The following is a 24,898-nucleotide window of genomic DNA, read 5'->3' as shown; positions in this document are numbered from 1 at the left end:
CATATTAGTAATAACAAATTAGTTCATTGGATTAATAACAAATAACAATGGAAAATGAAATATGAGCTGTACAAATAAGGTGAAGGGACTCTATTTGAAGTAGGCCAGATAAACCAAGTCCCACAGGGGCACAATCATAGGAACAGGAGTACGCCATTCAGCCCCTTGAACCTGTTCCACCACTCAATTAGATCATGGCTGATCTGTATCTTAACTCCATCTACCCACCTTGGTTCTTTAAGCCCTAATACCCTTGCCTAACAAAAATCTTATCAATCTCAAAATGAAATTTTCAATTGACCTAACCTGAATAGCTTTTTGGGGAAGATAGTTCCAGATTTCCACTACCTTTTTTGTGAAGAAGTGCTTCCTGACATCACCCCTGAAGTAGCCTAGCTCTAATTTTAAGGCTATGCCCCCTTGTTGTGGACTCTCCCACCAGAGGAAATAGTTTCTCTCGATCTATCCTATCAATTCCTTTAATCATCTTAAACACCTCAATTAGATCACCCCTTAATATTATATTCTCAAGTGAATACAAGCCTAGTCTATGCAACCTGTCCTCATAATTTAACGCTTTTAGCCCGAGTATCATTCTGGTGAATTTGCACTGCACCCCTTCCAAGGCCAGAACAGGCCCAGAACTCTAAATGCAGTACTCTAAATGGGGTCTAACCAGAACTTTATATAACTGTAACATAACTTCCACTCCTTTGTATTCCAGCCCCCTTGAGATAAAGGCCAACATTCCGTTAGCCTTTTAAAATTATTTTTTGCACTTGTAGTGTCTTCTCTTAATATTTCTTCACGGTAGGTTTGGTGTACCCAAACTCGTTATTAGAATAAAATTAAATTAGAATGGTGAAGTCAGGGAAATTAGAATAAGGATTCCATGTGGTGTCCACCAGTCAAAGAAGGCATCCAATAAATTGCTAGGCACCACATATTCATGCTCAAAGGCCTCCTGGGCACAAAGTATTGCTTGAAATATGGGCAAGCAGTCAGAGGAAGCTTGCTGGCAATCCTATGTATCCTGGACAGCCTTGACTGTGCTCTGGAACAGACCCACCAGGTGGTCTTCCAATCTGTGGATCACCCGCTCCTTGTAGAACTTGCCCAGTAGAATGAAAATTGCTCGGGTTCTACAAAGGGCAGGCATTTCTGGTTAAATACCAGCACTGGCCAGATTACCGCCCAGGCAGTGAAGACAAATTACCCTAGTGGCTATTAACTAATAAAGTTGATACATTTAAAAACAACTCACATTTGTCAGTCATGTACAAGACCACAAACAGCTAACATGATGAAAACAGCTCGCAGGCCGAAATGTTTAATTAAAATATTCTGACAAGCCTTCCTTGACCAAAATTAAGAAGCACAATTTAAAATAGCCTATTGGCTAATTCTTTAGCTCTCAATTAAAAGTATCCTTGACTTTTTCATGATATATGCTACATCACTTTACATTAAATGATACCCACAATATCGATCATGTACTTTACTAGAACGCGGAATATTCTTGTCTCCCAAGAACCAACATTGTACAATGAAGGAGTATTGTATAAGATTTTGGTTCCCTTGATTGACATGACGTCTACAACAATTTAGTTGACATGACGGTGTTAACTGATATTTGTTTTTGAAACTGAAAATTCAGTTACTAAACTACTGAGCACAACATATAATAATACATAATGATATCAAAAGTTTCCAAAAGTCAAAGAGTCATAATGATCTATTCTTGTTCAAATATACTGTATTTTAATGGCCCAGTGACTTTAACAGAAGGTGCCTTTCAAGCTAAAAACACTGCAGTCAGGCGTATAGAACACATTTTTGTAATTAGGACAGTGCAACTATATTTGAGTCATTATCAATCAAAGTCACACAGTCTCAGCTGCTGGTTTAGGACAACAAAGTCTTTTAACCTTCAGGCTCTGGATGCTTGATTTGTAATTTTTAGAATAATCCCTGCAAAAGTACATTAATCGTTTCATACAGCTATACAATCTTCCAATCCTCCTTAGACACAGGCGTGGTGTCAGAGGACTGGAGAATTGCAAATGTTACACCTTGTTCAAAAAAAGGATGTAAAGATAAACCCAGCAACTTCAGGCCAGTCAGTTTAACCTCAGTCATGGGGAAGCTTTTAGAAACAATAATCCGGGACAAAATTAATGGTCACTTGGACAAGTGTGGATTAATAAAGGAAAGTCAGCACAGATTTGTTAAAGGCAAATTGTGTTTGACTAACTTGATTGAGTTTTTTGATGCGGTAACAGAGAGGGTTGATGAGGGCAATGCAGTTGATGTTGTGTATATGGACTTCCAAAAGGCGTTTGATAAAGTGCCACATAATAGGCTTGTCAATAAAATTGAAGCCCATGGAATAAAAGGGGCAGTGGCAACATGGATACGAAATTTGTTAAGTAATAGGAAACAGAAGGTAGTGGTGAACAGCTGTTTTTCAGACTGGAGGAAGGTATAGAGTGGTGTTCCCCAGCAGTCGGTACTGGGACCACTTCTTTTCTTGATGTATATTAATGACTTGGACTTGGGTGTACAGGGCACAATTTCAAAAGTTGCAGATGACACAAAACTTGGAAGTGTAGTAAACAGTGAGAAGGATAGCGATAGACTTCAAGAGGACATAGCCAGGCTCGTGGAATGGGCGGACATGTGGCAGATGAAATTTAATGCTGAGAAATGTGAAGTGATACATTTTGGTAGGAAGAACAAGGAGAGGCAGTATAAACTAAAGGGTACAACTCTAAAGGGGGTGCAGGAATAGAGAGACCTGGGGATATATGTACACAGATCATTGAAGGTGGCAGGACAGGTTGAGAAAGCAATTAAGAAAGCATAGGGGATCCTGGGCTTTATAAATAGAGGCATAGAATACAAAAGCGAGGATGTTATGTTGAACCTTTATAAAACACTGGTTCGGCCACAATTGGAGTATTGTGTCCAATTCTGGACACCGCACTTTAGGAAGGATGTGAAGGCCTTAGAGAGGGTGCAGAAAAGATTTACTAGAATGGTTCCAGGGATGAGGGACCTCAGTTACGTGGATAGACTGGAAAAGCTGGGATTGTTCTCCTTAGAGCAGAGAAGGTTGAGAGGAGATTTGATAGAGGTGTTCAAAATCATGAAGGGTCTAGACAAGGTAAATAATGAAAAACTGTTCCCACTGGCGGAAGGGCCCCGAACCAGAGGACACAAGTTTAAGGTGATTGGCAAAAGAACCAAAGGTGACATGAAGAAAAGCTTTTTTATGCAGTGAGTGGTTAGGATCTGGAATGCACTGCCTGAAAGGGTGGTGGAAGCAGGGTCAATTGTGGCTTTCAAAAAGGAATTAGATAGGTACCTGAAGGCGAAAAATTTGCAGGGCTACGGGGAAAGAGCGGGGGAGTGGGACTAGCTGGATTGCTCTTGCAGAGAGCTGGCGCAGGCTCGATGGGCCGAATGGCCTCCTTCTGTGCCGTAACCATTCTATGATTCTATGATAGCACAAACCAGCTGTAAGAAACTTTGCATAATACAGTACTATACATTTTACACTAAATTGCACTCAGCTGCTTGCACTCTTCCCTCTAAAGTCTCAATTTGTGAAACAAAGCACCTGTTCTGCACCGCTGGTAACATGAGGATCAAATCTAAATTCAAAGCTATATGATCGCATAATTATATTGGTTAAAATCTCTGATAAACATGGAAAAGATGTTGGGGTGAAATTTCACCTTCTTTTCCATGGTGGTAATCTGGCAGAACAGATTGGCAATTTTAGAACTCACCCTATTTTTGTTCCGTTGAAATCAACAGAATGAAAATAAGTTGGGTTCTACAGTGGGCGGGTGATCCCAGGTTAATGCCCAGGCCGAAGATGAAAATGTACCCCAAATTCTTTTAAATTCAATTCAACCAAACTTCCAACATAACATCTCATAGGTATTTTTTTTACTGGAGATTCGTATTTGCTTCAACAGCATCAAATTGGGGGCGGAGGGGGGTGAAATCATGCTGCCTTTGCAGTGAAACCAGCTTCCACAGGAGCATACTGCATACTTTATAGTTAGAATACAGTCAAAAGATATTTTTGGAAGATTGAGACCTTTTGAGCCATTTGATTCCATCCTTCTGGAATACCAATCATTCCAAAATAGCAATCTTCCCTTCTTCCCATTACAGCATCTAGTTGTATCCTAGCATCAACCATTCTTCCTCGCACCTGTTCCAGTTGTTGATCACCTTCTGTGTAAAGAAATACTTCCTAATGTCTGTCCTAAATTTACCCTTCCATATCCTGAACTTGTGCCTTCTTGTTTTACTGCCCTGCTGTATCTGAAAGTTTCTTCACAGCAGCCCCACTTCGTCCATTACCATTTGCTAACTTTGTGAACAATCAGAATAGACCTGTAGTTATCCCACTTTAGCATTTTAACAAGTAGGAAATGAACTCTCTACACTCCTATAAGAATTAGATGTTCACTAATATATTTCTGATCAAATGCTTCAGAACCACAGCTGAAGAATCTACAACAAAGGCACAATTTACCATTGTTATGGTTAATTTGATTGTAGAAGTAGTGCTAGCCCAGAAGGCTGTAATATATAATTCAGGTACATGTTGCCCTCCCCTCCTCCCAAAAATGCACTCACAAGAAAGGAAGCTTGGGAGGAGAACTGGGTCAATATTGTAGAACCTGGCAATAGGTCAGGAAAAGGTTCCATGAGGTAAAGAAAATAAAACAAGCAAACACTGGGTTTTAATCACATGGTTTGAAAGACTATTGCTGATAGGCCATAGATCAAAATGCTGATATCACTAGAGGAGGCTATTGTGGAACAGTATAGCCTACAAAGTCCCTAATGATGACAGAAGCGGAGACAGGTTCATCTTCCTGTGCCTGTGTCTTCCCCTTTATGTTATATTTTCCCACAAACCTTAATGGATAAGATATGTAGTCGGCAACAAAAGATAGAAAACTTGTTATCATTTTATGCTTTGGTTTGTGGATATTGCCTTGAAATACTTACATTTGAGCAACCTGACATCCAGATTCCAGGGCACTACCTCACCATACACTGAACCAGAAGGCACTCACTTGACCATCATTACTGTACCAACCAGTGTGCCCAATGGAAAACTGATAGTTTATAAAATTCACTCTAAGAGTTTACTTTTAGTGGTAATTATTTAATTGTTCTTTACTGAACTTAAGTAGCCCACCACAGCATTATTATATCTTACCAAAAAAAGGTTTGATTCAGCAATAATTCAGCCAGTTAAAGAAGTATGATGTGGAGATGCCGGTGATGGACTGGGGTTGACAATTGTAAACAAGGCTGCATAATGGTTGGCGTCTATTGCAGTTTGTAGGGATAATCCCTAACGCAAATCACTTACCGTTGAGCTTCAACATAACTAATCCAAAAGTTTCTGTTTTTGAAGGTGACCACATCACCATAATTTATTCAATTTCTTAAGCCCAGTAGCTGTATGAATCACAATATCAATCCGGAAGATCTTACCAATACAGACCTAACCAGCCTGAAACAATTAATGTTGTAAATAAATTCTACACAACTTTTGCATAGCTTCCAGTAATTGAGTAGTTTCTTTACACCCAAGACCATTTGAAATTCAAGATGTATCCTATAATGTTCAAAGAACACACAAACAATGACAGACAGGAACCGACTCCTCTGGTCCATCCAGCCTGGCCCACACAATTGTGATACCTAGTGCATCACAATATATACACTCGCCACCCCACCCAAAACCATGTGATCTCCTGGGAGAGGCAAAAAAAAGATAAAAATAGAGGCCAATTTGGGGGAAAAAAATCTGGGAAATGTTTGCCTTGTGGTCATGCGAGAAGTATTCTAAATCTATTTACAAAAGAGGTTTGGCAAATAGGGAGGAGAACTGTAAAAGACTTCAAGGTGACAGACAGGTTAGTAGAATGGGTGTGCAGGTAGCACATGCAAGTTAAACTGAGAAGTGTGTATGACAATGCATTAGAATCACAGGGGGTTAAATCTTAAAGGTGTAGGTGCACATTTTAAATGGCACATGCACAGTCCAATGGGAGGAGGGAGAGATGGCCAGAAGGATGGCGGGACAGTTGCGAGAGCGGGCCCCACACTTCTCCGATGATGCACTGGAGGCCCTGGTGGAAAGGGTGGACGAAAGGAGGGCCAACATGTACCCCGAGGGTGGCAGAAGACCCTCCAGACTCCAGCTCGGCAGGCATTGGGAGGCTGTGGCCCAGGAAGTGAACGCCAGGAGCATAGCACCATGCAAGTGGGTGCGGTGCCGAAAGAAGTTCAATGATTTGGCACGAGTGGTCAAGGTGAGTGAATGCAAGTGTCAAGTGGCACATCCTACCAACTGCACCACTGCTCCATGCATCACACCCCCCATCACCCAACCACCAACAAACACTGCCCATTCATATGCAATGCTGCACTTGGCATACTACATCTCACCCGCACATAGTTCCATACTTGCAGGCCACATAACCACCACTCACAGGTCACACACACTGGCAGCTATTCAACCATGATAGGCACATCACCCAGACACCTTGCAGGATACTCACTGACACACTGCCCTCTGTCTTGCAGGAGAAGGTGGCACACAACAGCTGGCAGCAGGAGAGATCTGAGGGAGGACAGGCACACCTACACGACCTCACCCCCTTGGAGGAGACATTGGTAATGTGTGAGGGTGAGAAGAAGCATCGGATTGGAAGAGTTGAGTACTGATTAAAAGAGTTTGTTGGTAAGTGGGTGATGGGGATGTAGAGCGTGGAGCAGTGGATGCTGCTAGAGGTGCAGTTGGAAGGAGATCCTATTTGACATTTCACCTCACTCATCGTGACCATTCGGGTCAAAGCATTAAAGCAACTTCTTCCTGCACAGCATCCATGCTGGTGGTGCTATACGCCTGACATTGACTTCATCCCCTGCCAATTCCCACTGCCTTGGGAGCATATGTCTGGAGGGCTTCTTGCCCCCCACCCCACTCCCCCCCTCCCTGCGGATATAGGATGCCCCTCCTTCTGTCTACCACTTGCACCAAGGCCTCTAGTGCAACATTAGAGAACCTTGGTGCACGCGCTCTTGCAAGTCCGGTAGAAACTCAGATCAGCAGATTGGTGGGGTTTAGCATGCAGATTGGAGGATGTGGGATTTAGTAGTGCGCAACCTTTATTCAATGTTTTAAAATAACACAGTTTGTAAACATAGGAAAGAGACCTACATTTGTGTTTTACGTGTGCGATGTCTGATCTCCATTCGGACTTTGTGCTGACCCGTATCCTGTATTTTGCAAATAAGAGGTGCAGTGTGCCTTTAAGTGGTGCTAACCACACAAGATATCTGGGCCCCCTGCAGCAGCCACTCAACAGCGCAGCTAGACCTGGCTGCTCGCAGCAATCAGGTAAATTACCAGGCAGCACGAATGTTATGTGCTGCATGCATCTCAATGACCGGACGCAGGTTAATCGCGCACCACTACCCCCACGCCCGGTTTCAGGGGTTATCCAATATAACCCTCTCGGGATCAGGGTTACTGCCCCAGTGGAGCGTAAATACCAACACTGACTGGTTGGGCCGAACAGCCTGTTTCTGTGTTGTAATTTACATGTAATTCTATGAGTATTAGAATGAGGATTAAGGTCCATATTAGTAATAACAAATTAGTTCATTGGATTAAAATGGCATAGCAATAAAGTGCAGACGGTTGGTAAGTGGAAAAAGCTCTAGCTGGAGGCAGTGACTAGTGGAGTTCTGCAGGATTCTGTTCTAGGGCAATATAGAGATGAGTACATCATGAGTTATGAAAATTTGCTAATGATACTAACCCCAATATCAGTTGACACGTACAAGAAAGACTGATAGCATTCAAAAGGAAGCTACCTCAATTAAATGGGCGACTAAGGACTTGTAAATGTAAGCAAATAACAATGGAACCTGAAATATGAGCTGTACAAATATAATGAAGGGACTCTATTTGAAGTAGGCCAGATAAACCAAGTCCCACAGGGGCACAATCATAGAAACAGGAGTAGGCCATTCAGCCCCTTGAACCTGTTCCACCACTCAATTAGATCATGGCTGATCTGCATCTTAACTCCATCTACCCACCTTGGTTCTGTAAGCCCTAATACCCTTGCCTAACAAAAATCTTATCAATCTCAAAATGAAATTTTCAATTGACCTAACCTCAATAGCTGATACACATTCTAATACACACACACTGGCAGCTATTCAACCATGATAGGCACATCACCCAGACACCTTGCAGGATACTCACTGACATACTGCCCTCTGTCTTGCAGGAGAAGGTGGCGCACAACAGCTGGCAGCAGGAGAGATCTGAGGGAGGACAGGCACACCTACACGACCTCACCCCCTTGGAGGAGACTGTGCTTCGGATCATTGGGCGGGCCGTCGCTGCAGCCGTGACCACATGCTGCGCTGGAGGTCCCAATGAACAGCGTCTCTGAATATCTAATGCTCCTTCTTGTTTCCCATATCTCCCTCCTCCCATAATCTTTTCTGACTCACATGCTGCAGATGCTGTCGGCCGCACGTCTTACTTGCTCCTCTCCCTGCTCCACAACTCAACCTGTTTCCCTTTGTCATTCCAGATACCCAAGAACACCCAAGTGGCACCGTCCGAGGAGGAGAAGGCGGTGGACACTGAAGCCACACCGTCACTCGATCTGACACTCGCATCGACCAGCTCAGAGACTGACACTGCACGTCCTTTAGAGGCTAAGTTAGAGGAGGGATCTGCATGTGGTGAGACACCGGGCACAACTGTGCAGGAGCCGGGGCAGGGGTGGGGGGGGAAATGGATACCACAGGTGCCAGCTCGCCGGAGGGTGAGGTCGCTCATTAGTTCTGCTGCAGAGGAGTCAGATGAGGGCTTTGATAGGCCAGGCTACAGAAGATGGCTGATGGGCATACACCACCAAATGCTTGATGCACTGGAAAGCCTGCGCGCAATGACAAGGGTCATGGAGAAGTCCACCTCGAACTTGGCACAGGGCTTTATGCAGAGCTTGGAGCCCATCCTTTCTCACATGGAATGGGTGGTCACCTCAATCAGCACACCTGTGGAACCACCATGATGGCCAATGTCGCGGCTTCCATTGCAGCACAAACAGCTGCCATTGCAGTGTGATGAAAGGTCTGCCAGCTACGGTTGAAGCTCAGACTGCTGCAATGGAAGCGCAGACTGCTGCTATGGGTGCCATTGTAGAATGAGGCTCGCAGGTCGTCACAGCACTCCAGCAATCCATTCTCCAGCTGATCACCGGGCTTGCTGAGGCACTGCCCCAGGAGAGTGGCAGTGGTGCCATGGCAGTCGGACCTGCTGTTCTCTCTCAGAATGGCAGCATTCCTGCTCCCACCCCTGCCACTCAGTCAGTGCCCTTGTTGTTGCCTATCAGCCAGCCAGGCCAGACTGCTGCAGTCCATGCCGAGATGGTGCAGTCTGAAGCGGGGCCTTACTGCCCCGGAGCTGCTCGAGGTTGTCCTCCAAGACCATCTGCATGCTCCTCCATTGAAGGCCAGCAGCCTTCCACCCCCATGCTCCAGCCACAGGGGATGCAGCTCGTAGGAGCACTAGGATAGGTAAAGACACATGAGCGACAGTCACTAAGGGAATGCACAAGAGTGAATAGTCCTGTTCTGTTTGCATAATTTCATTTGTTAATTGATAAATGTGACTTTGAATTTGAATTTGGTAGCGGTTTTATTTGTGCGATGAGCTGAGGGGGAAAGCAATGTGTAATCAGATGGAGGGCGATTTGATTGTCATGTGGGAACGGACAGGTGGGGAATGTAGGACTGTTATTGAGTTGGGGGATGTAGTTCACATTATTGATAGTGGGCACGGATCAGCGAGCACGCAGAGCCCTTGCACACAAGACGTGTTCCCTGTTGCACCCTTGCGTCTTCCTCCACTTCCTCCTCCAGCTCCTCCCCCTTCTCCTTCTCCCCTGGCTCAGGGTCTTCTCCTTGTAGGCCTGCTCTGTATGCATGGGTTCCTGACCAGAGTCATGAGCCACTGCCTGAGGGAATAGCCCTTGTCGCCCAGTAGCCAGCCTTTGACCTGCCGAGCCAGGTGAAAGATAGCTGGCACGTTGAACTGCCGCATAGCAAAGGCATCGTGACTGCTCCCAGGGTCGTGGGCATTGACCTCCATGATTCGATGCATGCCCAGCTGCACGTTCAGGGAGTAGAAGTCCTTTCGGTTCATGAAGACGAGAGAGTTGAAATGCGGGGCGCGCAGGGCAATGTGCATGCAGTCAATGGCACCCTGCACCATGGGGAAGCCAGCTATGTGAGCGAACCCCCGTGCTCACCTCTATCAAAAGGGAACATGATAAACCTGTTCCTCATCTCGTACAATGAGTCTGTGATCTTCCTTATGCAGCAGTGCACTGAATACTGCAAGATGTTGCACATGTCACTACTAAAATGATCCTGAGCTGTAGAAGGTTACCTTCACAGCCACAGGCAATGCTGTCCCTGCACTGCTCAGAGGCTGTAGTTGCGGCCGCAGCAGTTGACAGATCTCCATCACAACCTCCTTGGTGAACCTCAGCCGTCGGATGCAATGCTCCTCCCTCATGTTGAGGTACGAGAATTGGTCCCGGAAGGCCCTCATTAGATACTGCCTCCTGCCCAGTGTCCTGCGCCTCCTTCTCTTCGCAGCTTGACCTGCTCTGCGTGGCCTCTCTGCATGCTCCCAGTCGTGCTCAATGCCCAGCGGGAGCCCTAGCAGACCACCCATAGTTGCCGGGAATGTTGTGCAACCATGGTTGTAACTTTTCAAACTGTAAGGCAGTACCTGCCAAACCACTCAAATGTACTGTAGCAACTCTCAGTAATATAGGGAGCTTCAAAAAAACACTTCCAATTCCACCAGCAGCCAGAAGCAATAATCCAGCAACCAACCTGCAACACCTGCATGGTCCCGTTAAATAGAGCAGGTGGGGGGCCGTCTAAGACATGTTCAGGTGTGCATTGAGTTGAGCGTTAAACACCATTTTGGAACATATCACTTTAAATAAACATTGCACACTGATTGTACGCATTTTCTCCCTACTTTACTTACTGCCGGCGATCGCACTCAGCGCACGCGGTAATACCTATACCAAAATGGCATCCAGCGCACGTCATGCTGGAAACATGAGTGCGCAGCCAAGATGCCAACTTGGCACTTCGAAAGGCCGCATAGCGCCAAAACAACGGGTGCTACACGGCCCAATTTCTAGCCCCTAGAATGGTTACAGCAGAGAAGGAGGCCATTCGGCCCATCGAGCCTGTGCCATTATGAAAGGAATAACAAGGAATGGGAGTATCAACGCAAAGGAAAGATAGTGAAGGCTGTGGAAGAGCAGAGAGGCCGAGGAATGCATAATTCTTAGAAAATGAGTGCACAGGCAGGTAAAGCCATTAAAAAGGCCAGTATCATTTTGTTTTTTTATAAATTGGGACTTAAAGTACAGGAGCAAAAAACTTATGATAAATTTTCAGAAGGCAATGATTAGGCCACAGTTAGAGTACTGTCTGCAGTTTTCAGCATTCCATTATAGGAAGGATATTCAAGCCATACATACACCATAGATTCACCAGGAAAAATAAACTATGGTTACCAAAAGAGACCTTTTCCACTGAAGCAGAGAAGGCCTCAGCAAGATATCACAGAAGTTTTTTTAAATTATGAATGGTTTATTGGGGTGAATAGGGAAAGACTATTTTCCCCTGTTTGAGAGGTCAGTGAAGAAGGGTCATCAATTTAAAACTGTCACTGAGAGTGAGAAGACAAGTTAGGAAATATTTTGTTATGCGGAGAATTTTTAAGTGTATGGAATGTATCGACATAGGGAATAGTAGAGGCAGAAAACTTTGCATCTTTTATGGGAAAAGTAGATAAACAATGGAAGCAGAGGAAAGTACAGGGATATGGGGAAAGAGAGCAGGGTAATGGGATTCATTTTGGATTACTCTAGCAAAGAGCCAGCGTAGACATGATGGGCCAAATGGCCTCCTTCTGTGCATGGTCATAATTGATGTTATCCGGTTGTTGGCTCTTCAGCAGTTCTTAAATGAGCTTTGAATGTGCACAATTTTGGATGTTAACAGCCAGGAGTACATAACCTCTACAATGCCGTGCATATCAAAAAGGTAGCAACAATTTGAAGACCCTGCATGTTCACACATTTCTGGCTTACAAACTAAAATAATCTTGTCCAACAAGTATCACTAAATGATCATATTACTGTAAATAAGTCACTTTAGTAATGTTATTAAAAATGCTGATCAGTAGAAAAGTCCACAATGACTTTTATACTGAACACATGAATGTTCTCAAAAGCACCATCTTCCAAAAGGAAAAAAAATTACCCCTGTGAAACTCCCATTCACTTTCAAAACTATATTTAATCAACAAATTGCTGGACTTATTTGTCAGTCACTGCCTTCGACATTGCTTAACTGGCTGCTCTGTCACCACCAATTTTAACCAGTATTTTCTTTTTGACAACACAAAGCCTTTAACAACATGAAAAGTTTCTTTTCCTAAAACCTGAACTTTTTGTTGAATTACGTGGAGTGTCAGAGCTGATGAATTGAACACTTTTCCTCTTTGGGCACTCTCTGTCAGCATCAAGAATCCCAGCCATGTGTGGGATACAGAGCTGAAAAATAGGGTTTCCTGTACACTGCCCCAGTGATAAAGATATTTTCTGATTTTAGAAACCAAAGAGTTCATTTTACTAGCAAATAGAAATACAGTTTTCTGCTGGGTGAGTTTCTTAATAGGATTTTGTTAGCCTGACTGGCAGAATTAACCAATCAGGGCCCACCTGCAATAACAACATTTTCATGACTCTCAAGTTGCTTAACTACGTAAAGTAACAAACAAGTCCAGTCATCCAGCTTTAGAGAGTAGAAACCTACAAGAAATTAAGCACATGAATAAGCTTGTAAAGCCCAATCCACTAACACAGCCACATGTGGATTTTTAAAGAGTGATCCATAGATCATTACATTAGAACTAAAGTATTTGCTCGTGTGTATAATAGAGTTTTGAAATCAGAAATAAAAAGTAAACTACACTTTAAAAATTGTGTCCATTATCTATTTGAGTAGAAAGTGTTGAAAATTACAATAAAATTAATTGATTGTTTGGTTCCAGCCGTCTCTACGTTTGTAATGATGAATTAAAAGATTTGAATCTTGAAATCTTTGATTTCCCATGAGAAAAAAATACCTGATGCTTCTCAATGGATCAGTGCTGGTGATCAGCACATTTGAAAGCTTGCTAGTAGATGAGGGAGCAGGTGTTTAGTTTCCAGTGGAGCCTAAGTTCCAGGATAATCTTATCCCAGCAACAATGAATCAGTTAATATAACAACCGCATCAAATATTTAGTTGCTCCATTGTTGAATTAAGTTCAGCTGACGGATCAGCTAATTATTACCTGGTCATTTTAATTTTCCCCATTGAAAGCTGCCTCAACTTTCTCTGAAAATTCACTAACAAGGCATTAATAAGCCTTAACAAGCAACAGCAGATTTAGTTTTAATTTCACGCCCTGTGTTTTGGGTTGGAAAACAAGGAATTGTACTGAAAATAAAAAAACTGGCAATTTCAGTTTTATCTCCTAGTGTTCATCAGTTTTAATGAGTAGAAAACATTCCCCATTGTGCTTTGTTAAAATTTCAGGTCTGAACTAGATATTCTGTCAGGTTTGACATCAGCAGTCACTCCTGCCAGTAGACCTAGCATGCCCTACAATCTAGAAAGTACCTTTATTACCCAATATCTAGCATAGCCCGGGGACCATAATAGTTTTAGCCATGTTGTGTCTACTGGATACAATGAAATCACACGTGCCACCACGTACATTTTTCCTATCTTTCAGGAGGCAGATTTAAAAGCACCTCCAGGCCATCTAAGACATGTTCAGGTGTGCGTGAGACAAATCACCTCCAACAATGCACCATTCCCTCAGTACTGCACTGAAGTATCAGCCTAGATTAGGTCCTCAAGTCCTGGAGTGAGGTTTGAACCCATCACCTTCTGAGAGAGGTGAGAGTGCTACCACTGAAACAAGCTGACACTAGATAAACACCCTTGCTGTGTTATTTGATACTTAGCAGATAAGTGTAATGTCATCCATTTTGGACCAAAAAAAGGATAGATTCAAGTATTTTTTTTAAAATGGTGAAAAACTAGGAACAGTGGAGGTCCAAAGAGATTTAGGGGTCCATGTACACAGATCACTAAAATGTAGTGGTCAGGTACAAAAAATAATAATCAAAAAAGCTAATGGAATATTAGCTGTTATAATATATAAAAGAGGGATAGAATATAAAGGAGGAAGTTTTGCTACAGCTATACAAAGTCCTAGTTAGACCACACCTGGAGTACTGTGTATGGTTCTGGGCACCGCACCTTAGAAAGGATATATTGGCCTTGGAATGAGTGCAGTGCAGACTCACCAGAATGTTACCAAGGCTCCAAGGGTTAAATTATGAGGAGCAATTACATAAACTAGGCTTGTATTCCCTCAAATAAAGAAGGTTAAGGGGTGCTTTGATTGAGGTTTTAGGATTTTGAAAGGAATTGATAGGGTAGGGAGAAATTTTTTCTGCTGCTGGGGGAGTCTAGGACAAGGGGACATAATCTTAAAATCAGAACCAGGTCATTCAGCAGAGAAGTTAGGAAACATGTTTTCACGCAAAGGGGGGTAGAAGTGTGGAACTGTCTCCCACAAAAAGCAGTAGATGCTAGCTCAATTAATAATTTTAAATCTGAGATCCATAGATTTTTGCTAGCCAAGGGTATTAAGGGATATGAAGCCAAGGTGAGTAAATGGAGTTAGGATACAGATCAGCCATGATCTCTTTGAATGGCGGAACAGGCTCGAGGGCATGAATGGCCTACTTCTATTCCTATGTTCCTAAATGAATTGAGTTCCAATTTACAACAATGTAATATTTCCTCTATTGTAGTTATGGGGTTCATGATTTAGCCGCAAATAGAAGAACTCTCCATCAAGATGTGAGAAAAATCACTTTGTAAATGTTCTGTATTTTGCTGTCAAATATTGATTTAATACACAGCAAATAGCAAATTTTTACCATAATCAATCAATTTTCCCCTTATTTCAATCATAAATATAGGTATAATCATTTATATATTTCTACTTGTATACGATTATACTATACTTTCTAGCTATGCTCATCAGGACACTATCATGATCTCGCTTGTGATCCATGAAAAGCTTAGATTTTTGGCTATGTTGCAATTGCAGGCCAGTCTAGAATATTCTGAAACAGCTCAGGTTGTGTCAGTGCCATCTAACTGACACTATATACAAAATATGCACAACACTGGATACCTAATGTGGAAGTGGAAATATTCACACAGGGCTGATCTTTTGAAGTCATGGTTATATGATGTTGCTGGGACAGAAACCTTTACTCTACACCTGAACCATGTTATCCTTGACCTGCTGAACACTGACAATGAATGCTTCAAATGGAAAAGTATTCTATTTCCTAGCACTGATCTCACTCACCTTGATAAGCAGAAAAACTACCCTAGAATATAATTTTTGAAAAAAGTCAACCAAAATGTACAGTTCCAGACAATTAGCACATGGTTCGCAAAATACCACTATCCACATTTTCCCCCCCAAACAAAATGTACAGTCAATTTTTTCCATATGTTTCAGGTGTGCTGAAATTATATGGAAATTGTTTAAGTACCTTGTATGTAATCAGTATATCAAGTAGCATTCCTAATACTTCAGCTTATACCAAGCTTATGCTTATTCCAACAAATAGGATTAAGTCTACTGCTAAGGCATTCACCCATGCCAAACAGCAATATGAAAAGCCGTGCCCCTTGTGGTTTCAATATATATGCAACAATTAGAAACCAATCAACATCATATTATTACCTCCTTGAAGAGCCTTTAAAGATCTGAGGAGTGTAATTTTATTAACTGTTCATCCTTTATTTGTTTTGACATTATTATTTATAGATATCCTAGCAATTAATTTGAGCCCAGTTTATATTTTGTTACACCTCTGCAAATATTATAAGCTTATTGTGTGTAATTGGCACTTGGAAAAGTATGGGCTAATAATGAAAGTCAGCACAGATTTATTAAAGGAAAATTGTGTTTGACTAACTTGATTGAGTTCTTCGATGAAGTAACATAGAGGGTTGATGAGGGTAGTGCAGTTGATGTTGTATGTATGGACTTTCAAAAGGCATTTGATAAAGCACCACATCATAGACTGGTTAGCAAGATTAAAGCCCATGGAATTAAAGGGACAGTAGCAGCCTGGATATAAAAACTGGCTAAGGGACAGAAGCAGAGAGTAGTGGTGAACAGTTGTTTTTCAGATTGGAGGAAAGTATGCAGTGGTGTTCCCTAGAGGTCAGTATTAGGACCACTGCTCTTTTTGATATCTATTAATGACCTGGACTTGGGTATAGAGGGTATGATTTCAAAGTTTGCAGATGACATGAAACTCAGAAATGTAGTAAATAATGTGGAGAATAGGAACAGAATTCAAGAGGACATAGACAGACTGGTGAAATGTGCAGACGTATGGCAGGTGAAATTTAACGCAGAGAAGTGTGAAGTGATACATTTTGGTAGGAAGAATGAGGAGAGGCAACATAAACTAAATGGTTCAATTTTAAAGGGAGTGCAGGAACAGAGAGACTTGGAGGTATATGTACACAAATCTTTGAAGGTGGCAGGACAAGTTGAGAAGGGTTAAAAAAGCATATGGGATCCTGGGCTTTATTAATAGAGGCATAGAGTACAAAAGCAAGGAAGTTAAGCTAAACCTTTATAAAACATTGGTTAGGCCACAGCTGGGGTATTGTGTTCAATTCTGGGCACCACACTTTAGGAAGGATGTCATGGCCTTAGAGAGGGTGCAGAAGAGATTTACTAGAATGGTGCCAGGGATGAGGGACTTCAGTTATGTGGAGAGATTGGAGAAGCTGGGATTGTTCTTCTTAGAACAGAGAAGGTTAAGAGGAGATTTGATAGAGGTGTTCAAAATCATGAATGGTTTTGACAGAGTAAATAAGGAGAAACTGTTTCCAGTGGCAGAAGGGTTGGTAACCAGAGGACACAGATTTAAGGTGATCGGCAAAAGAGCCAGAGGTGACATGAGGAAACATTTTTTTACACAGCGAGTTGTTGTGATCTGGAATGCACTACCTGTAAGAGTGGTGGAAGCAGATTCAATAGTAACTTTCAAAAAGGAATTGGATAAATACATGAAGGGAAAAAAATTACAGGTCCATGGGGAAAGAGCAAGGGAATGGGACTAATTGGATAGCTCTTTTGAAGAGCTGGCACAGGCACGATGGACCGAATGGCCTCTTCCTGTGCTTTTTAAAAAATTTGTTCATGGGATGTGGGCGTTGCTGGCAAGGCCAGCATTTATTGCCCATCCCATATTGCCCTTGGTACAATGATATACCAAAGGGTTAAAATATTCTCAATTCTTCACTAAGTAAGAAAGTAACACTCCTCCGGAAAAATAGGAATGTCCACTTGATCACCAGGAGGTCAAACCATTTGGAAGGTTTTTTTAAATATACATTTGACTCATCTTAGGTTATCTATTCCTGAACACCTATGAAAAATCAGTAAAATAAAACAGTTTCAGTATGAGATCACCAGAAGTATAAGTATTAACAAAGCAAAAAACTGCTACTGCAGTTTAGCAACAATTGACCTGTGCCTTTCTTGTCCCTTTATAAACTAGAATAAATGCTATTGTTTGCAAGTGTTTGTGCAAATCATGTATCCATCATGGGATATGTGAAGAAAGTACATAAGTGTTGAAAGGGTTCTGAAAATATTTGGTGATGTTCTTTTACACAATCCATACCACAAATACTCTCTTACCCAACTGTAAGTACAGTAATGGTCAAAATAATAAATGAGATTATCTGCATTAAAGGCTTTGGAAAGACACTCCTAATGTCAATATTTGCAAAGTGGTTAAATTCTATCCGCTTTACTTTGACACAGGCTTCTTTAAAGGGTCACTGCTCGAAAATACATTGCAATTTATCAACTTGTCTGTCACCAAGCGACCATTGGGAGCCTACCCTGCAGTGACCTACACCTGACTGTGACTATTTTTTGTGATTCCAACATAAAGAAGGCTGAGAAAAACTCAGAAATGTGGGAGCCACATAAAATAAATTCCAATATTGCTCCCCCTTTTTAAATGACTTCTATGGGTGTATTATACCATTACCTTTTTATACTTTCCATGGGTGTATTATACCATACCCTTCACTGTTCAAGAAAATTTTTCAGCAAAACTCAAATAATACAATAGTCCTCTCTAAATGAAAATGGAAGGGATTATTAGTACAGCAGCATAAAAACCATGTGTCTACACTATTTGAGGAAGTGACTGATTGTGTTGGTAGACAGCTAGCTCTGGAATTCTATTTAATATTACTTAATATTCAATATTATTTAATTGTAATTAAGTTCAGAGTGGTAGCAAATGTTACAACTGACCACATTTATATTCTTCCAGTGGATTATTCTAAAAAAAATCATCTTAAAGTGAAACAATTCTATTTATATCTATTTTGTCTGAATACTCCGTGCAATGTAAACCCAAACTATGAAAAAACAACTGCGCAATCAGGAATTTCCACACCCAGATTCCTAGAAACATGGTATTAATTATTACTATTGCTTTCTGTCTGATTTTGAATGGACGATTGTCTGACATGCATTATTTAGCAGTGACTCATTTCCAAGTAGTTTTACATGCATACACTTAAGTCTACTATGTGTAATTGTATGTAAGAGTTTTCTTTCCAATCTTCAGGACAGTCTCAATCTTACCAAAATCTGTAATTTACTTTTGTGAACCACTTGAATAGTGACTGGAAATATGTACGAAAGAAAAAATGTAAATATCTTATAAGCAGCATTGACATTATTCAGTACATTTTACTTCTTTATTTATGCCCATGCCATTACGTTAGTAAGTAAAAACAACGGATTAAATTACAGGTATACACTTTAATTAAAAAGTCACATGGCAAGTTTTACAATTGGATGGCTTCTGTGAGAAACTGATGTTTTTGTCAATCAATGTATTTTAAATCACTTTAAAGTAGTTTTAATAGAGGACAAATCTAACTCCCGTTAACAAATCATGGTGTGTACAGAGCCCCTGACCTTTAAGATCTAAATAGCCATCAACTTGTAACAAAGTTATCAATCATGCAGCAATGGTTTTGCACAGTGGTCCTTCTGCATACATTTCAAGCCTCATTAGACATTTTCTCATGCATTGTTAAATATAAAACCTTCTGTAATCATAAAGGTGAAAAGCCATCACAGTTCTATTGCTGAAAAAAATAAATGGTGGCTACATTGAATCTTACTCCTGCATAAATCTGAAGGCACACAGGTGTGTATTCGTTATAGGCTGCGCTACCAAAATACGTAAAGAAGTATTTAGATACATTACTGTAGCTAACTCCCTGAGCATCCCGTAGCTTTAGCTCAAAGCTGTGCAATGGAGTAAAATAAATTCTTCTGAACTCCAGAGGAGGCATAAAGGATTGTCCTGAGGTCTGAATCCAGAACAATCAGAAGCGAAAAGCAGTGACATACATTGACACACTAGAAAGGCCCTTTCACCATACTGTGCAGTTTTTAGATGCAGTGACCTCCACTTTAGAATAAATGTAGAGAAGTTCCAACAAAATGTTGCAGTCCTATATCCAACAAAGCAAAAAATAGGACACAGAAATTATTAGAGACTTTCACTCACACCACACTTCAATATGGTATCCAGCATGAAGTAAAATGCTGAAAGGAAGATAAACCAAACTCTGGGTCAATATTAAGAATGTCAATTTTAAATTAGCTTGTTTGTTGTTTAATCAGCATGGAACCAGTTGTTTGACTTAATCCGTTTTGCCTGGGTCCACTTAGTTACTACAATAGAACTGAGAAAAGAGTAAAAGTGCATTTAATTGCTATTGTGACTGTGCTGATCAGTCACTCATTAATTTACCAAAATTTCACTCTCAGGCTAGTAAACAATACCCCCACTGTGTGTGTGCGCGCGCTTCGGAATGGGGACTGTGGCTCCACCTTTCCTGGTTACAAAGTAAAGTTTTTTCCTTTTGTTAAAGTTCATTATGACATTGTACATTTTAAAACATTTGGTAGACATGTCACTGTACCAAAGATGATTCAGAAATTACAAGCTTACAGCTACTATTTGAATATTGTTCAGGGCCCTCTTTATAATACTACAACTTAACAGCTAATAAAGATAATTTATCAAAACCGAGCTTTCAAATTACCACTAGCAAACCATATTTTTAGCTGGTTGGCAATTTCTACATGAACAATCCCAAGAAGTGATTTAAAATATATGCTCCTGTTGACAATTGTCAAGTACTCTATGGAGGACAATCCCTTATCAAAAAATGTCAAGATACACAAAACAAAATCTAGTTTTCTCTTTCATATTCAGCACTTGTTTCCCTTGCTTAGTTATGGTGTGGTATAGTATTATATTGTTACAATTGCATTGAATGAAATACAATGAAAATATATTATTTAATGTAAGGCAGTTGTTAATGCTGAAATATAGATGTTCAATTATATGCATCATTGTTTAGTATCCTACCTGCCTCCACTTTTTGGGTGTAATTCTACAACCACTTTTGCATTCTTGCCTAACAGTTGTTGGAGGAAGCTGTCTCAGACAGGCCCCCTTGAGGAAACCTTTTCACACTGCCTGGGTTTGAAGTCAAGTATAACTCCATTGTCACACCTGGTTTAAAATACTCAGGGAGCTCCTTGGATCTCAGTCACTTCAGAAAACTTTATACAGAATTGTTTTGAGAGTGTATATAGCTGTATGCACAGAGTTCTCTACTGGATCAATTCACAAAGCAGGATGAATCATATTCTGTCAGGCTGGAATAGATTCTATAGCTACTGGTCTCAGACTGATAGCTACACTACAAAACTAGCTTTATACGTACACCAAAAATTGTTGAATACTGCTAGACACTATTATAAGAAATCACTGAGGCATGTCCATCAGTGAACACGATTCATCCCTGACGTGGAAGAAAACACTTCTGAACAAGGGGAATGGACGCATGATGGAAGGGTGGTTTTATTTTTCCATTATTGAAGCACGAATGTGTTATGTACCTGAAATTACATTTTAATAATGGTGATTCATTACTGACCCTTGGACTTCTAGCCTGTGCTAGGAAATAAGACCATATACTCTACAAATATATAAAAAACACATGGAAAAAGTAACATTCGTGACCCCCGCCCGTTTAAATTGCCAGCGAATTTGACAACATTCCATTTATTCTGTTCTTTCTTTATCATTTTGTCTTAATTTATTAAATTCGGTTCCACTTAGTTACTAAAATAAAAAAAAGTGCATTTAATTGGTATTGTGGTACACGTTACCTCCTGGTGTATTTACTATTCTATCCCTGGGCTAAATAAAATCGTTCGGAGGTGGGTGGGGGGCGGGGTACCTAATTTAACTCTCGATTGCACATTCTGAGCTGGCTGATCACTATAATAATATACTGTCTTTTACTTACACGAGGGATTAGAAATTTACATATTATTGATGAATCTTATACATAACTAAAATGTCATCCTACTACTGAATCAAAATTAAAACTGCCGCACAAAAAGTACCTTCTAACTCGACTTTTCCGTCTCCATTCAAAGTTAGCAAGATGCTTGAAATTCGATTTCAATTTTTTAAGTGTCTTTACGCAAGCATGGTGTGAAAATGATCGGAGACAATTGGTAATCTTTCATTCATTTGGATTTATTGTCCAGTGGGTTACTACTTTGCACCACAGTTAATGCCCAGAGACCTCGCTCAAAGCAGACTTCGTGAATTGAGACTGAGCACACACCAAGCCCCAAGATGGATTGAGTTGGGTTAGGTTAAAGCGGTCTTGAGCTGGGTGTGGGTTCGAGCTCTTGAACATCCTGTCTTTGTGACGCGCAGAATGCTGCAGACTTTCCATCCCACAGACAGCGCTGCAAACCTGCGATCTATTAACCCCAGTCGCTTGAGAATCTCCATGTAGAAGGTTTATGGATAGTACATCTTTCAATGTACTATCCATAGACCAAGCAAGAGGTTATGTGGATGTGCCCACCTTCAGTTATGTTATAAAGAAACCTCAGATTGTGAAATTATGTCTAACATCACTGATAAAAAAAAATTCTTGAAAAATAATTACTGAAAATAATTTCTACAATTTACCAGTTATAAAGTATCCTATTGCCCGTGTCAGAAATTAGAAGTTTAATTAATTCCACTGGCACTGGTTATCTAATTAGTACTTGAGTGTAAGGACAAATACTCAAAACGTATTTCCCATTACATTTACAATCCCACCTTTACTGCAATAGAAAGTCGAATTCTATAACTCTCCGTCTTTTGAAAAATATAGGACAAGAACTTGTTTATGCGCAATTTCGCGAGTTAGTGTAAAAACAGCCAGAAGGCAAGCTGAAGCGAAAGTGCTGCAGCCCTCCGCTATAACCTTTAAAACCCAGTCTGCGAGTCTGGCGGTGATGTTGGTTGGTAGGTTATATGTCTACACCCGACTTGGTAATTCCAGTTACAGCAATTCAGAACCGAGTTCCTACCCTTTACACTGTATCAAATCACACATACTGTCTGCTCCAACGCTCCATAGCAGTTGGGCGTAGTTTGCCAAACCTCAGGTACCAGCATGCCCAATAATCTAACAGAAGGTGAAGACACGAAAGGCACTGAGGAAACGCGGTATATTTCAAGAATTCATAACGGGGTACTGTATTGTGAAATGAAGCGCACCTACTGAGGTCACTACTTATTTAATTATACTTTAACTGTTACCTTCTTCGAAACTATTCTTGAACTTAAAAAACGAGCCAATGTCGTGAGAAGTATTTTTTTTCCGCAGTTGCTCCCTCCTGATTCCAAAACTGGCCACCAACATCTGGCTTACTCGGCACTTTTAAAGCGTTTCCTACCCACACTTAAAGATCGAGAGAGCCTTCCAGGAATAGCCGGCGCCCGTTAGACAGGCATTCACTGTAATTGTGGGGCTATTCCTCTATTTTTTAATTAAAAGAGGACTAGTCCCCAGTAATTAGCATAAAGAAGAATTCATCTTTTCAATAAATGAACAGTTAGTTAAACTCCCGAAGGATGAGACAATTAATTTGCAATGCATATTTCACCCACTAGAAGAAGCTACATTTCTTCTTTCTCTTAAAGATTGCCAGTTTTTCAGGATTTGTAAAACATTAAAATATTACTTACGCACTGTAACTATATTTCCAATCTGACTACAAAGTATAACTGCTATTAAAACATAAGACATCTTGAAGTGAAACAAGTGCCTTGTGCAAATTCAAGGATGAATGTTGAACGTTTTCTTGAATGAAGATTGCTTTCCCCCAAAAGTTATTTATCGGTCCTCGATATCAGCGAGATGAAGGTCCGTTGTAAAATAGCCACGGTATGATGCACTCTACATGTCCAATGCGAAACACTCCAGGACTATCCTAAAACCCTTCACATTAACTCTGGCTTACCAGAACAAGTTTCAGAAATAACTAGATGTTAATAACAAATCTCAGGTCATAAATAATGCATCCAAAGCAGTTGCGAAAAAGTTAAGGTAGCCTAGATTCCGATAAATCCTACTCCGTGATCAGCATCCTGTGCTTTTATACCGTTCCTCCAACTCGTCGCGGAAACGTTACACCCCAGTGACGTCGCAGGAATCTTGGCAAACTTAGAAAGAGACCACCATCAAAAATGACTGTGGTCCTGCTTATGACCATTTTACTTATTTTCTTCTGTATGTATTGATTCCATATTAGGCAGTGAACTTGGAAACTTCACAAATTGTGCAAACCCTTTAATTGTTCCGAAAACACTGAGGTCAATTACAGGTCCGTTTTTATACACGACCAGAGATCTTACGCGGACTGATTACCAACACCAGCCAGATTATTACAGCGACACTTTAAACTTTCGCTTTAAATAAATCAAAATAGAATCGTTTCAGAAATGCAAAGGCAGCATGATTATTTTACTTGCCCACAGTTTTGCAAAAAGTGTAAGACGAGACCACTATAAGTACATGAGTCTAAAACTGTTTAATAGGGTGCAATACTTTAAACTTTATATCGCGATATATGTTATGATGGGAATAGACTAGTTTCGTTATGGATAGGTAAAGGACACGTTATGTTGCGTGTTTCCTCGTGTGTTTGATTTTTCTGTTGGAAGTCTTGCCATTCTCACGGTTGGCAGGAAGGAAACCACCTTATTTGCGTGTTGAGAAACATTTAAACATTGCACAAATGGGATGGGAGGCGTTTGAGGAAGCTGCTGCAAATATCGGAGATCTAAACCTCAAATAATCAAAAAATGAATCGGATTTGCCAAGTATTCTTGCCAAGTGAATACCACGTTTTTATATTAATATATGCTTTTAATGCCTTCGACTGCTTTTGTCTTGATGCAAACCAAATTAGAAAAGACGCCTTTTAACAATTTTTGACACGAAATGACGAGGTTGGACTTCTCTAACTAGGAACACACTGTCTGAGGTTTAATTTGCTGTGTGCTACTGAATAGAAGCGCGTCCCTAATTTTCGTCTGAATTTGAAAAGATCCTTGTTTTGGTGGGGTAACGGGGGCGGTGGGTCGCTGTGACAAAGAGCCTCCAATACTGGACTATGTTTGCAGAATTAGAGGCATTGCTT

The 24,898-nt window shown here is 40.9% G+C and overlaps 1 protein-coding gene across 2 annotated transcripts in view; it reads right to left on the bottom strand.

Annotated features, from left to right (window-relative positions):
- flt1 (fms related receptor tyrosine kinase 1) overlaps positions 1-23,810 on the bottom strand; it is a 206,344-nt gene extending 182,534 nt beyond the window's left edge. For both annotated transcript variants that reach the window (XM_067986006.1, XM_067986004.1), the window contains exon 1: positions 23,442-23,810. In XM_067986006.1, coding sequence (XP_067842107.1) covers positions 23,442-23,502 — 61 coding nt within the window. In that variant the 5' untranslated portion in view covers positions 23,503-23,810. The remainder of the gene's footprint in view (positions 1-23,441) is intronic.
- Between the last annotated feature and the right edge of the window lie 1,088 nt (positions 23,811-24,898).

The sequence above is a fragment of the Heptranchias perlo genome, chromosome 6 (assembly GCF_035084215.1).
Source record: "Heptranchias perlo isolate sHepPer1 chromosome 6, sHepPer1.hap1, whole genome shotgun sequence".
Lineage (NCBI taxonomy): Eukaryota > Metazoa > Chordata > Chondrichthyes > Hexanchiformes > Hexanchidae > Heptranchias > Heptranchias perlo.
This window is presented reverse-complemented; position numbering and strand designations above follow the sequence as displayed.